The sequence below is a fragment of the Scyliorhinus torazame genome, chromosome 18 (genome assembly GCF_047496885.1).
Source record: "Scyliorhinus torazame isolate Kashiwa2021f chromosome 18, sScyTor2.1, whole genome shotgun sequence".
Classification (NCBI taxonomy): Eukaryota; Metazoa; Chordata; class Chondrichthyes; order Carcharhiniformes; family Scyliorhinidae; genus Scyliorhinus; species Scyliorhinus torazame.
The window spans coordinates 19,704,255-19,719,488 of NC_092724.1; the positions used below are offsets into that span (position 1 = coordinate 19,704,255).

At 48.8% G+C, this 15,234-nt stretch overlaps 1 protein-coding gene across 1 annotated transcript in view; it reads left to right on the forward strand.

Annotated features, from left to right (window-relative positions):
- The first annotated feature begins 1,551 nt into the window (after window positions 1-1,551).
- The window catches only part of cilp2 (cartilage intermediate layer protein 2), a 45,724-nt gene continuing 32,041 nt past the window's right edge, over window positions 1,552-15,234 (forward strand). The window contains exons 1-2 of the mRNA XM_072482317.1: window positions 1,552-1,820; window positions 11,529-11,630. Coding sequence (XP_072338418.1) covers window positions 1,751-1,820; window positions 11,529-11,630 — 172 coding nt within the window. The 5' untranslated portion in view covers window positions 1,552-1,750. The remainder of the gene's footprint in view (window positions 1,821-11,528; window positions 11,631-15,234) is intronic.

Sequence of the window (15,234 nt, forward strand, 5' to 3'; positions counted from 1 at the left end):
CACTGTCCGTGTGGAGTTTGCACATTCTCCCCATGTTTGCGTAGGTTTCAACCCCACAACCCAAAGATGTGCAGGGTAGGTGGATTGGCCACGCTAAATTGCCCCTTAATTGGAAAAAATGAATTGGGTACTCCAAATTTATTTAAAAAACAGAAATTAAATTTTAAAAATTAAAGAAATGCCTGTATTTGTATAATGCCTTACAGGCCTTCAGTGTGTCTACAGCGCTAATACTGAGTCCATCATCATTCCAGTTTGAATCGCTTTGTAACGATAAATGAAGTGAAAAAGAAGGAAAACGCAGAGGAGGCTAGATTCAAATGTGAGATATGTAACTAATGAAGTATCTTTTGAAGAGTAATCATTGTTTTGTATAGTAAATGCAGCAGCCAATTAGTGTACAGCAAGCTCCCACGTACAACAATACAATCAATTATGATAATCTCTTTTTAGTGACATTGATTGAGGCCAGCGCATTGGAGGGAACTGCCTTTCTCTTCTTCTCCAGGTTAGTGCTGTGACATCTTTCATGTCCAGCTGAGAGGGTGGATGAGGTCTTCCCTGTTTAATGTCGCACCCTCAGGGTGGCACCTCTGACGACGCAGCACCCCGTCAGTCTTGTACTGGGACTGTTAGCACGCCTTAGGTGCCCCGGAGTGGGGCTTGACCTGCGGGGGGAAAAAAATCTAACTCAGGGGTTACCAAAGCTTAGGCCTTCATGGCCGAATAACATGCCAACAGTTAACACTTGGGTGGCACGATAGCACAGTGGTTAGCACTGTTGCTTCACAGCGCCAGAGACTTTGGTTCAATTCCCGGCTTGGGTCACTGTCTGTGCGAAGTCTGCACGTTCTCCCCGTGTCTGCGTGGGTTTCCTCCGGGTGCTCCGATTTCCTCCCAGAGTCCCGAAGGACGTGCTTGTTATGTGAATTGGACACTCTGAATTCTCCCTCCGCGTACCCAAACAGGCACCGGAGTGTGGCGGCTAGGGGATTTACACAGGAACTCCATTGCAGTGTTAATGTAAGCCTACTTGTGACACTAATAAAGATTATTATTATTAAGTGTCCAGGGAATGGATGCATACCTCAAGTTCACATCTGGTTCACCTGGCAGTCTTTGAGGGACAGGTGGGTGGGGGAGGGGGGTAAACATCTACCCCAGATCCAGCACCCCTTTGGAATTCTGTCTAGTTTCCCAATCAAATAACTTTACGGCGACCATAAACCAACTTGTGCCATTGGCAGGCACACAGCATCTTTGGGGGCAAAGTTGGAGTTAAGCCAGTTTGCAAGAAGTCTGTCGAACTTGTCTCCGAGTGTTGTATTTGCAAAGGGTTGGCTCACATATCAGGTGTTAAAGGGGAACTTAGTTTTTTTCTCTAATATTTATTTAATCCAGAAAAGAGGGGACCCCCCCCCCCCCCCCCCGCCCCTTGGGTTTCTCGTCAGATTGCAAGACAGAATCAAAGCAACTTCGCACCTCCCCACATCCTCCTCCACATGCCCAGGGTCAGGAATGTGGATTGAAAACCCGGACCAATCAAGTGAACTAGACACAGGGATATAAATAAAGGCGAGTGAGCTGTGCAGATCTGCTCTGCATATTGAGCTTCAGCAGCCTCGGCTACGACACTGGCACCATCAATCTGCACCTCACTTTGAAAAGTTCTCTGCTTTTGTTTCTTTGATCGGAAAATCAACATCCAAAACCCAGGACAGCAGCGTGTGAGGGATTTGGACAGGCGAGGATGCAACTGGGGAGAGTTTCCTTCCTGCTCGCCCTCCTTGCCTTGGAGCAGCAGTGTGCTTCAGCTCAAGGTAGGAAACTTTAAAACACAACATGTCAAGTGATTAAGTTTCCCGGTTGCTCCCCACCGATTGGCCCTTCAAGGAGGCATCCTCGATAGTGGACCGACTGCAAAGTCAAGAGGGGGGGGGGGGGGGGGCATATTATTATTGTTTTATCCTCACAGGCGAGATTTGTTCTGGTGCTCCAGTTTCCTATGTTTAATCAATAATGTTTTCGATGCTGATCTCTTCCTCTGTCATTCCTTGGCCCAGTTCCCTGTCCTGGTGGGGGTCACATCATTTTCCCCTCCAACCCTGATAGCCAAGCCTGATTCTGAAAGTCCAGCAGTCCTTCGTCTCCTTGGGTGAGCCTTGATGTGAGCACAGCAAGAAGTCTTACAACACCAGGCTGAAGTCCAACAGGTTTGTTTCGAATCACTAGCTTTCGGAGCACTGCTCCTTACTCAGGTGTGAGCACCTCACCTGAGGAAGGAGCAGTGCTCCAAAAGCTAGTGATTTGAAACAAACCTGTTGGACTTTAACCTGGTGTTCTAAGACTTCTTACTGTCCTTCGATAAGGACAGCGGATGTTTGAATTGGGGTTGGTCCTGTTGCTGAGGAGGTAGATATCCTGGGAGGAGGTAAACATATCTAGGAGGTTTCTCATCCATTCTCCAGGCTGCCCCTGAGTTAGCTTTGTGAAGGGGGTGCGCTGCAACAGTGACCCTGGGCTAGGTGAGGTAGTCAGTGCTGAAAATATCTCCCCCCCCCCCCCCCCCACACACACACAGAGTCAAATAGCTGGGCGTAAGGTGGCTGATGATACCAGTGGAACTCTCAGCAGGATTGGGTCTAAAGTAACAAGTCCTTGTGTGCACCTTATAATAATAATCATCTTTATTAGTGTCACAAGTAGGCTTACATTAACACTGCAATGAAGTAACTGTGAAAATCTCCTAGTCGCCACACTCCGGCGCCTGTTCGGGTACACAGAGGGAGAATTCAGAATGTCCAATTGACCTAACAAGCACGTCTTTCGGGACTTGTGGGAGGAAACCGAGCACCTGGAAGAAACCCACGCAGACACGGGGGGAACGTGCAGACTCCACACAGTGACCCAAGCCAGGAATCGAACCGGGGTCCTTGGCGCTGTGAAGCCACAGTGCTAACCACTATGCTTTCATGCCTTATGCTACTTTGTAGAAGTATGGCCAAGGGCTAAATGAGAGATAACAAACAGAGCTGGACTGACATCTGACAGTGGCACCATCAAAAAATGGACTCTATTGATTGAGGAAATAATAAGGGTAATTCTTTGAGTTGATCACAATTAGATGAATTTAAAAGGGCAAAGTACGAATGAGAAATTATGCATGAAGGTTGGGAGCAGGTACAATTTGGGTTGTGCAGCCATTGACGTACTTTTTAAGTGTAGTCACTTGTATAAATCTACTGCCAATCTGCGCACAGCAAACAAACATAATAGTGACCAAATCATCTATTTTAATCTATTGTGGTTTAGGAATACGTATTAGCCAGTACACCGGGGAGAACTCCCCCTGCTTTTTTCAAATAGTGCAGCGGGATCCACCTGAGAGGGCAGGCAGGGCATCGGGGTTAACATCTCGTCTAAAAGACAGCACCCCCTACAGTGCAGCACTGGGAGTGTCAATGTGAATCCTGTGCTCAAAGTGTGCGGAGTGGGGCTTGAACCCCACAATCTCTTTGATTCCAAGGCAAAGGTCTTGCTCATTGAGCCACAGCTGACTACTAAAGGGAAAGAGATATGCAAATGTTTGAGGTTCTATTTTCCATGGGACGGAGTCAGTCTCTGAACATTTTCGCAGCAAGTTACTGGTTCACATTTTGTGAAATGAAAACAGGAAAACAGTTCAGGCGTGATTCTAATACCCTGTTGCACCCAGCGCGCCTCCCGCTGTTCCCGAAGAATAGCAGGAGAGCCCCTACGTGCCAGGCGTCGAACAGAGCGCGATGATGTATGTCCGTGGCATCCGATGCAATCTGGTTCACGCCCTCGTTTTTGAGCTGATGCTCAATTCTCTGCCAGATCGGGAAACCCGCTACCGGCAGCAGGCGACGGATTGTGGGTGGATTGCGATGGGAATCACGCCGGAACAACTGGTGGGATTCTCACCGGTTTTCCCGTCCGAAATTACAGTTGGGGCGCGATTTAATGGAAATGAAACAGAGACCCGTGTCGAATGTATTTAGTCGAATGTTTCCAGTGCCGTTGCGAAACGGGACTCTGCTTCATTTCTGGGCCTTGACGAGGAACGCCTCCGCCGAGGATCCACTTACTCCTGTTTCCTGCACTAACGAGCTCCGGTCACCAGTGCAGGAAGAGGTTGGAGCGCCACCAGACACCCCACTGTGGCCTCCGGATCCCCTCCCCCCCCCCAACATCCTAACTCACCAATAAGGGGGTCAAGTCCCCCGGCCTCCACCTCATAAAGGCAGGGTACCCCGATCACCGACATGGGCATGATTCCATCTGGGCACCTTGGCACTGCCAGGCTGGCAGGGGAACTGCCAGGGTGCCAGGTAACACTGCCAGTCTGTCCTGGTGGCACTGCCAGGGTGCCAGGTGTGCCTGATCCACTTTTGTGGAAACCAGTGCTAAACGGCGCCCTCTCGGGGTCTCCGAGGCAAAGCCGTTATGTCCCGGGCGCTGGGAAGGTCCTGCTTAGACATATTCGAGAGAGACTAACTGCTCAGTGGAATATGCAAATCCAGGCCCCGACCTCAATGGACAGGATCCAGATCGCCACGCCTCGCAAGGTCTCGTCAGATGTCACAAGGCGTGATGAGGCCGGTAAATCTCACGAGAGGCCTCTCAGGAAGTTTACCAGCCTCGTGGCACCCCTAGTCAGGCCCGGCGAGGCCGAGTCATTTTCTGGGGGATCCGGAGGCCTCTTCATGTTTCACGAAAAGTCACTGGGCGGGACCCGCTGGTTCAGAGACTAATTTGGACCGGGATTCTCCGATCTGTGTTCACCCCGCCACCGCTGCCTGCGAGAACAGAGAATTTGGCGCTCAGCCAAAACTCCATTCACTGAAGCGGGACCAGAAAATTCAGCTGGTGTGAACGGACGGAGGAAGCCCGTTATGGTCGGCGGGACGGGGACGGGTCTGCTGCCCAGTGCCAATCCCGTCTTTGTGCCAACGTGGGATTCACCACCCGAGCGGGATTCCAGGGGCTGGATCCTCCGTTCACCGACGCCGAAATCACGTTTGGCGATCTGTCGGAGAATCCAAGTTTATGACAGAATTGGGGGCAGCGACACTTTTCCAATGCTCTGCCCCCTCCAAAGCAGTGTACTCGGAGAGTATGCCGCTCGCCATATCGACAGCCTCAGGACATTGTCTGAGGCCCGCCCCCCGATGCTCCGCACCCGACCGGCCGAGTTTCTGATGGCATGGGTCTCTCATGGTCTCATCCATCGGGAACTCGGCGTGGCAGCTGCGGACTCAGTCCAGCACCGACACGGTCGGGGGAGGGCCGATCAACGGGCATGGGGAACATTTTTCAGGGCTGGGGGCACTGTGGTGGGATGGTCTGGGGTGCGCGAGCCGGCCAAAGGGGGGGGGACTATTTCGCGGGCTGCGTACACCATATAGCACGGTGCAGCCGCCGCCCTGCGCATGCGCGGCCACGGATCCGGCAACTCTCCAGGGTGTATCGGCAGCTGGGTGCTCTACTCTGCCGTCCTTCATAACGGATAATCGGCCATTTTTGCTGCCGTAAAACGCCACCGGCGTGGGGACATAGCCCCAGAATCGGAGAATCCAGCCCCAGATCTCAGTGATGGGGAGTGGAGAATTTCACCCACTGTCTCTCTCAGCCTACAGTGTGTTTCCAGTTTTCCCTGATTTCTTGTAAAGAATGCATAGAAATTTGCAATTCCACAGCATCTCTCACTACCTCCGGATCCCTCACAGCATTTTACAGCCAATGAAGTAATTTTTCAGATTCAGTCACTGTTGCAAAGCAGGAAACGCAGTGGCAAATTTTCACACAGCAAGATCACACAAACAGCAATGAGACAATGAATACGGATTATTTTTAAGATAAATTTAGAGTACCCAATTATTTTTTATTCCAATTAAGGGGCAATTTAGCGTGGCCAATCCACCTACTCTACACATCTTTTGCGTTGTGGAGGGTGAAACCCACGCAGACACGGGAAGAATGTGCAAACTCCACACAGCCAGTGACCCAGAGCCGGGATTCGAACCTGGGTCCTCAGAGCCTCAGTCTTGAATATAGATTATTCATCGTTCGACTCGATCTGTATGCTACTGTCAAGGGTCCCTGAGCACTCAGAACATTTACGTTCAGGAAGGGGGATTTTGCACAGTAGTTCTCAGCCAGTTTTGACATCTCTTTTAAGGTTAACCTTCTTGTGTGGTAACGCCAGTCTTAATCTGCCAGTGTTTAAAATAGGCAGTCGGTCATATCAATCAAAAGGTGACAACTATTAGCCATTTTTATTGATGTTCATTTCAAATTTGAAGTTAAACTTTGTTTATTTTGGCAGAAAGGGCCATGTTTAATCATTAATTCACAGCCGATTGAGCTAAACCGAAAGTAAGAACCTCATCTAGTTACACCAGTGACTACACTTCAAATCTTAAATTAGCTGAAAAATCCTTCGGTGCATCCTGAGGTCATCAAAGATGCAATATCAGTGCAAGTCTTTCTCTTATACCTTTTTTTCATGCGTTGAAACCCTTAATCCGCTCTGAGTACTGTGGAGGTTGTTTATACTGAGCACTGGCTACTATTTAAAAACAGCTACAAGTCAGAGCGAAGCTGGTACCAAATTGGCGAAGGTCATTTACTCAGAAGGAACATCCTCATTATACGGTGGTGTACTCTCATGGTGTGACCATGTCATATCAGTGTATATAATATAATCTTTATTATTGTCACAGGTAGGCTTACATTAACACTACAGGTTAATCACCCTCACACGAGCACAATTCACTCTTAAGTGGCAGGGGTGGGGAACTGTGTGCCTTTTGCAAAAAAAAATAGTTTTGTGTTCTGGTGAAGTTACTGGGAAGCTAAAGCCATTCCTTATAAAGGCAGAAGAGAGGACAGGCAGATGTCACATGGCAATGGAGATGGGACGGTGGGTGTTCCTTCAATCCTGGGGTCTGACTACCTGCTTGGACAGGCCAGAAATCTTTAGATGGTGAGTTGGCCTCCCCGCCAGCCCTCACCCATTTAAAGAGATGACAAACCTCCTTTGGGATGGGATCACAGGAGAAGAGAAAATAAAAAGCTGGAATCAGTAAAAGTGACTGTGATTCTCATACATACTCCAACTGGTTCACAAATACCCTCTTTCAGAGAAGAAACCTGCTGCCCTTATCCAGGAAGATCCTATAAGTGACTTCAGTCCCAGACTCACGTGGTTGACTAGGGAGGCCGTGCAAGCACACAATTCACGACAGAGAATTGGGCGGCACGGTAGCACGGTGGGTAGCACAGCTCCAGGGTCCCAGGTTCGATTCCCGGCTTCGGTCACTGTCTGTGCGGAGTCTGCACGTTCTTCCCATGTCGGTGTGGGTTTCCTCCGGGTGCTCCGGTTTCCTCCCACAGTCCAAAGACGTGCAGGTTAGGTGGATTGGACATGCTAAATTGCCCTTAGTGTCCAAAAAGGTTAAATGGGGTTACTGGGTTACGGGGAAAGGGTGGACGTGTGGACTTGGGTAGGGTGCTCTTTCCAAGAGCCAGTGCAGACTCGATGGGCTGAATGGCCTCCTTCTGCACTGTAAATTCTGTGATTCTATGAATTGTAGAAGTTCAAGGAGGCCGAACTCCACCTTCTCAGAAAATGGCTGAAGGGCTGATAACCAGAGGGCACAGATTGAAGGCGATTGGCAAAAGCGGACCCGGGGTCGATCCCGGCCCTGGGTCACTGTCCGCGTGGAGTTTGCACATTCTCCCCAAAGATGTGAATGGTAGGTGGATTGGCCACGCTAAATTTCCCCTTAATTGGAAAAGAATTGGCGACATGAGGGGAAAAAAAATTAAATGTAACAATTGAATCACAGAGTTGTTATCGCACAGAGGGAGGTCAGTCAGCCCGTAGGGCGCGATCTAACCGAATTGCAACAGAGTCCCGTGTCAAGTGTGTTTAGTCGGGGGTTTCCCGGTGCTCACAGCACCGAGAAAGACCATGCTATCGAACGGGACTTTGTTGCAATCCAGGGTCTCATCAGAGAACACCCCCGCACCCCATCCCACCTCACATGGGCAGGCACCTCCAGGTCTGATCCCTGGAACAGGCACAATTGCACCTGTCTGCCTATTCAACTATTGTCCTTTTGAAGTTCTGCAATATCTTCCTCACAGTTCATACTACTTCCCAAGTTTCATATCATTTAAAATTGTGCACAGTACACCAAGGTCGCAATCATTAATATATATCACAAAAAATAAGGGTCAGAACACCGTCCCCTGGGGAACCCCCAGTTATAAACCAGCCTGAAAAATATCAATTAACCACTACTCTCTGTTTCCTGTCACTCAGTCAATTTTGTCAAGTTGGTACTGTCCCTTTTATTCCGTGAGCTATAATTCTGTTCACAAGTCTGTTGTGCGGCACTGTATCGAATGCGTCTTGAACATCCATGTACACCACATCGACTGCATTGCCCTCGTCAACCCTCCCTGTCACCTCTTCAAACAAACTCCAGCAAGCTAGTTAAACCAGATTCAACCTTAAGAAATCCATGCTGGCTTTCCTTGTTTAACCCTCATTTATCGATGTGTCTATTAATTTTGTCCCGAATTATTGTTCCAAGACGTGTCCCCACCACTGAAGTGTAAGTGACTGGCCTGCAGTTGCTGGACTTATCGTTGTACCCTTTTTTCGAACAAGTGGGCAACGCTTCCCCTGGCACCACCCCTGAGCCTAAGGCATCCTGAAAATTTATGGCAAGTGCCTCTGCGATTTCCAGTCTCAAGTCCCTCTGTATGGAATTGGAATGCACCGGCTGATTGCGGGGGGCGGGGGGGGGGGGGGGGGGGGGCGGTGCTGGATACAAAGAGGGGGGGGGGGTGGATACAGATGCAATGATAACCTTCAATGAAGGGAATTGGATAACCGTTAAAAGGAGAAACAAATTAAGGGGGTGAAGGGGAAGAGCAAGGAAGGGATACAAATGGCCTTTAAAAGCCGACACAAACTTGATCGGCCTAATGGACTCTCTCTGTGCTGTACTATCCTAAGATGCTATGAAATTTTGGCCTTGCTGCGACCTCCCACATTCCGAGAGTTACTTCATCAAAATATGGCTCAGGCCACAGATTCATTTTCGAGATGATCTGGTGTTCATTCATAGTCTCTTCCTATTCATTCAAAACCATTTCTCATGGTAAAAATATCTAATCATCCAATTCAGGTTAAGTAATGCACCAAAATAGGGCAGCGCGGTGTTGCAGCGGTTAGAATTGCTGCCTCATGGCGCCGAGGTCCCAGGTTCGATCCCGGCTCTGGGTCACTGTCCGTGTGGAGTTTGCACATTCGCCTCGTGTTTGCGTGGGTTTCACCCCCACAACCCAAAGATGTGCAGGGTAGGTGGATTGGCCACGCTAAATTGTCCCTTAATTGGAAAAAATGAATTGGGTACTCTAAATTTATTTTTAAAAAGTAATGCAACAAAATGCGAACATTGTGTTCAGAATCCTAGAATTTACAGTGCAGGAGGCCATTCGGCCCTTGGAAAGAGGACCCCACTTAAGCCCGCACCTCTACCCTATTCCCGTAAACCTGTATCCCCACCTAACCTTTTTGGACTCTAAGGGCAACTTAGCATGGGCAATCCACCTAACCTGCACATCTTTGGACTGTGGGAAGAAACCGGAGCACCTGGAGGAAACCCACGCAGACACGGGGAGCACGTGCAGACTCCACACAGACAGTGACCCAAGCCGGGAATCAAGCCTGGGATCCTGGAGCTGTGAAGCAACAGTGCTAACTACTGTGCTACCGTGCCACTCGATCATCAGATCGTCAGATCATCACAAACAAATAACTTTGGTTTAAGAGAAGCGGACAGTGTTCCTGGCAGTCAGCGGCTACTCAACATTCAGCAGAGAAATAGGAGAATCTGGGATTGTTCTCCTTAGAGTAGACAGGTTAAAGGAAGATTTAATAGAGGTGTTCAAAATCAGGAAGGTCTTATCCAGAGGACACAAGATTTAAGATGATTGACAATAGAACCAGAGGGAACATGAAGAGAATTTTATTTTTTACGCAGTGATCTGGAAGGCGCTGTCCGAAAGTTGGTGGAAGCAGACCAAATTGTAACTTTCGAAAAGGAGCTGGGTAAATATTTGAAGTGGAAATTTTGCAGGGCAAAGAGCAGGAAAAATAGAACTAATTGGATCTCTCTTTCAAAGAGCTGGCATGCACACAATGAATACCACGCTCTTAAGATTCCATTATTCCACTCATTCTGACTTGTAACTGAATCCTTAACTCACTGGTTTTAAATAGTCCAGGTCTTTAAATATTTCTCCACTCGATAGCTGACGATCTTCCAATGTGCTTCATCGCAATTCCAGAAGGGCTGGAACTGCTCCTGTTCTTTCTGGTCTTGCAGCTGCACAGTGCCCATGTGACAACAGGTGCTATTAAAAGTGTGACAGGCGCAGCACGGGATTAGATACAGAGTAAAGCTTGTGCTACACCAATGGTGGGCAACCTGCGGCCCAGGGACCACATACAGCCCATCAGGTTTCTGAGTGCGGCCACGAGACATTTTGTTGACTGTTCCCCACGCACAGAGTTGTCACATTCCGTCGGTTTCCGTCCGCAGAGTTTTTTTCCTAACAGTATGATTAAAGTGATTTGAACGTAAAGCAAGGTCAAGGGAAGTGAGGTGTGTGCTGATTGCTCACAACATTGTGAGAGCAATGTGCTACCTCTGTGTCCAATCATAGCGTTAATATTTATTTTGTTTCTACCGTTTGAAGTTGACAGTTCTATATATAAATGATTAAGTATTTTCTATAACTCATTAAGAACTATTTGGCGTGTGTATTAAATGTATGCGACCATTTTCATGGGGTCATGGTTAGTGAACTTGCTCGATTTCAATCTTGTGGCCCACTGAGATGAAGGAGGGGCACTCACCAGCCTAGGTTGCCTATCACTGCTCTACACCATCCCCATCAAACATTCCCTGGACAGGTACAACATGGGGTTAGATACAGAGTAAAGCTCCCTCTACACTGTCCCCATCAAACACTCCCAGGGCAGATACAGCACAGGGTTAGATACAGAGTAAAGCTCTCTCTACACTGTCCCCATCAAACACTCCCAGGACAGGTACAGCATGGGGTTAGGTACACAGTCAAGCTCCCTCTACATTGACCCCATCAAACACTCCCAGGACAGGTACAGCACGGGGTTAGATACAGCGTAAAGCTCCCTTTACACTATCCCCCATCAAACACTCCCAGGACAGGTACAAAACGGGGTTATATACACAATAAATCTCACTCCACATTGTATCAGAATTTAAAAGATTCCCCTTCCTACTTTAACAGAGCTCAGAATATGTTACGGTCACAAACACTGACTGCATGACAAGCATTTCTTTGGATTTTGAAGAAGGCAGTTGATTGGGTGGTCCCTTTGTGTCATTGGTATTTTCTTTTAATCACTTCCCTTTGAAATCATCTATTTCCATTCACAGCGTCCACAGCCGCTGAAAAGAATGAGTCCGGAATCCAGAAATGGAAACAAGTTCGGAGGAATCGGAAACCAGTTTACAATGAGATACAGCTACTGAACACAGGTAAAGGGAACACACAGTTGGGGCCCGTCTTGACATTCTATTGGGCAGCGCGGTAGCATAGTGGTTAGCACAGTTGCTTCACAGCTCCAGGGTCCCAGGTTCAATTCCCAGCTTGGGTCTCTGTCTGTGCGGAGTCGGCACGTTCTTCCCGTATGTGCGTGGGTTTCCTCCGAGTGATCCGGTTTCCTCCCACAGTCCAAAGATGTGCAGGTTAGGTGGATTGCCCATGCTAAGTTGCCCTTAGTGTCCAAAAAGGTTAGGTGGGGATACAGGGTTACGGGGATAGGGTAGAGGCTTAAGTGGGGTGCTCTTTCCAAGGGTCGGTGCAGACTCAATGGGTTGAATGGCCTCCTTGTACACTGTAAATTCTGTGATTCTATGATTGAGATCCTGCCTGTGGGCCTCCTCCTCACCTGCCAAAACCAACAGATAAAACAAGAAAGCTGGGCAGGAGTGGAGTGGGGAGTTAACCATTGGCTTTAACTTAAACAAACGTAAATCAAAATACTGCGGATGCTAGAAATCTGAAATTAAAACTGAAATCTCTGGAAATACTCATCTGTGGAGAGAGAATCCGACTTCCAGGCCCCCGGACTTGTTATCAGAACTGAGAAATGTCAGGATTTCACTAGGCGAATGGGAAAGCTGGGACAAAGAACAAAAGGGAAGATCTGCAATAGCGTGGAGGGTGGCAGAGGTTAACTAGCAAAAGGGTTCATGGTGCCACACCAAAAGGGAGTGATAATGAGACAAGTAAAGAAACCAAAGACGTGCCGAGAGAAGGTGTGAGTGTCAGAATGCTGAAGAGCTGCCCTCATTAACTGCTCAGTGTGAAGTAGATTTAAAATTCGGCCCCTGCTTCCAGCTCCCAGGATTATATCCTGAGGGATCCAGATAAAAGTATCATGACAATAGGCATGATTTACTTTGAGCTTCTTTGCTCAGCTACGTTCTGATCAAAATATTTGGGGAGTTGCTGGGTGGGTGGGTAGGGAGTGGGGGCAGGTAGTCAGTGGGGAATGTAAAGCTTTGAATCATGAATGTTGGGAGTTTGAGCGAGAGAGTTCAGCAGGCAGTCACTCTATAAACCTGGGAGATGCCACTGATTGACAGCTCCTATAATGCCAGCTGTTCACTCACCCGTCAGCAGAAATAGGTCATTGAGCCTCCACTCGTGCCCCTTGCTTTTAAAGGTAAAAAGCGCCAAAGGGAATCAGTGATCACCCGAGCAGTGTTCTCATTCAGTGACCTCCATTTCCTGTTATTTCTTCTGCTTTTCATTTTGCTCTGCTGAAGCCATAGACTCCCAGCCGGGGCACTTGTATTAAACACAGTGATTATTGACCAGCCATTTGACTGGGGAATCTCAGACAATCTACACCTGACATTACAATGCCAGAAAAACAAGTCTGGTAGGAAATGGAGGGGGTGGGGACAGCGGAGGAAAATCCTAAAATCGCTTCAAATGTCCAAATGATTCCTGACACATAGTTACATTTAACCTGCTCTGGGCCTTCCCTGGGAGTGTCTGATGGGGATGTGCAGAGGGAGCTTTACTCTGTATCTAACCCCATGCTGCATCTGTCCTGGGAGTGTTTGATGGGGACAGTGTGGAGGGAGCTTTACTCTGTATCTAACCGTGTGCTGTACCTGTCCTGGGAGTGTTTGATGCGGACAGTGTAGAGGGAGCGTTACTCTGTATCTAACCCCGTGCTGTACCTGTCCTGGGAGTGTTTGATGGGGATGTGCAGAGGGAGCTTTACTCTGTATCTAACCCCGTGCTGTACCTGTCCTGGGAGTGTTTGATGGGGACAGTATAGAGGGAGCTTTACTCTGTATCTAACCCCGTGCTGTACCTGTCCTGGGGGTGTTTGATGGGGACAGTATAGAGGGAGCTTTACTCTGCATCTAACCCCATGCTGCACCTGTCCTGGGAGTGTTTGATGGGGACAGTATAGAGGGAGCTTTACTCTGTATCTAACCCCGTGCTGTACCTGTCCTGGGGGTGTTTGATGCGGACAGTATAGAGGGAGCTTTACTCTGTATCTAACCCCGTGCTGTACCTGTCCTGGGGGTGTTTGATGGGGACAGTGTAGAGGGAGCTTTACTCTGTATCTAACCCCGTGCTGTACCTGTCCTGGGGGTGTTTGATGGGGACAGTGTAGAGGGAGCTTTACTCTGTATCTAACCCCGTGCTGTACCTGTCCTGGGAGTGTTTGATGGGGACAGTATAGAGGGAGCTTTACTCTGTATCTAACCGTGTGCTGTACCTGTCCTGGGAGTGTTTGATGCGGACAGTGTAGAGGGAGCGTTACTCTGTATCTAACCCCGTGCTGTACCTGTCCTGGGAGTGTTTGATGGGGATGTGCAGAGGGAGCTTTACTCTGTATCTAACCCTGTGCTGTACCTGTCCTGGGAATGTTTAATGGGGACAGTGTAGAGGTTGCTTTACTCTGTATCTAACCCCGTGCTGTACCTGTCCTGGGGGTGTTTGATGCGGACAGTATAGAGGGAGCTTTACTCTGTATCTAACCCCGTGCTGTACCTGTCCTGGGGGTGTTTGATGGGGACAGTGTAGAGGGAGCTTTACTCTGTATCTAACCCCGTGCTGTACCTGTCCTGGGGGTGTTTGATGGGGACAGTGTAGAGGGAGCTTTACTCTGTATCTAACCCCGTGCTGTACCTGTCCTGGGAGTGTTTGATGGGGACAGTATAGAGGGAGCTTTACTCTGTATCTAACCGTGTGCTGTACCTGTCCTGGGAGTGTTTGATGCGGACAGTGTAGAGGGAGCGTTACTCTGTATCTAACCCCGTGCTGTACCTGTCCTGGGAGTGTTTGATGGGGATGTGCAGAGGGAGCTTTACTCTGTATCTAACCCTGTGCTGTACCTGTCCTGGGAATGTTTAATGGGGACAGTGTAGAGGTTGCTTTACTCTGTATCTAACCCCATGCTGTACCTGCTCTGGGAGTGTTTGATGGGGACAATCATGGCCAGAACACTAGGGAGAAGTCCCCCGTTCTTCATCTTATGGTGTTATATTGACTTAGAACACCAGAGGGAGCCTTGGTTTAATTTCTCATCCAAAAGGCAGTACCTCCAGCTCGGATCATTGTCCTGGTTTAAGGGGCTATGGAATGAGACGTGGGCCCACAGACGTCTGACTCTGTGGCTGGGGTGATAATCGCTAACATAATCTGACGTGCATTTAGACAACATTTAGCCAGTTGTTTGATATTGTGTCAGCTGTTGCTCCATTGGTAGCATTCTTCCATCTACGTCAGAAAATCTTGGGTCCGGGTCCCACTCCAGTAACGGGAGGATAAAAATCCCGTGCAGTACTGCTGGAGGCGCCATGTTCTTGATGAGATGTTAAAATTGAGGCCTTGTATACCCTGGCCAGAAATCTCCCGCCGTTGGGAATTCCCTTTTCCCGCTGGTAGCGCACCACGCCCGCAGGTTTCCCACCGGCGTAAGGTGGCTTCAATGGGAAATCCCATTGACAAGCAGCATGAAGAGAGAATTCGCCACCATCGAATGATGCACTATCGAGATCTACGCGGCTGGGGAAACAGAGAATTCAGCCCACGATCAGGTGGGTGTCA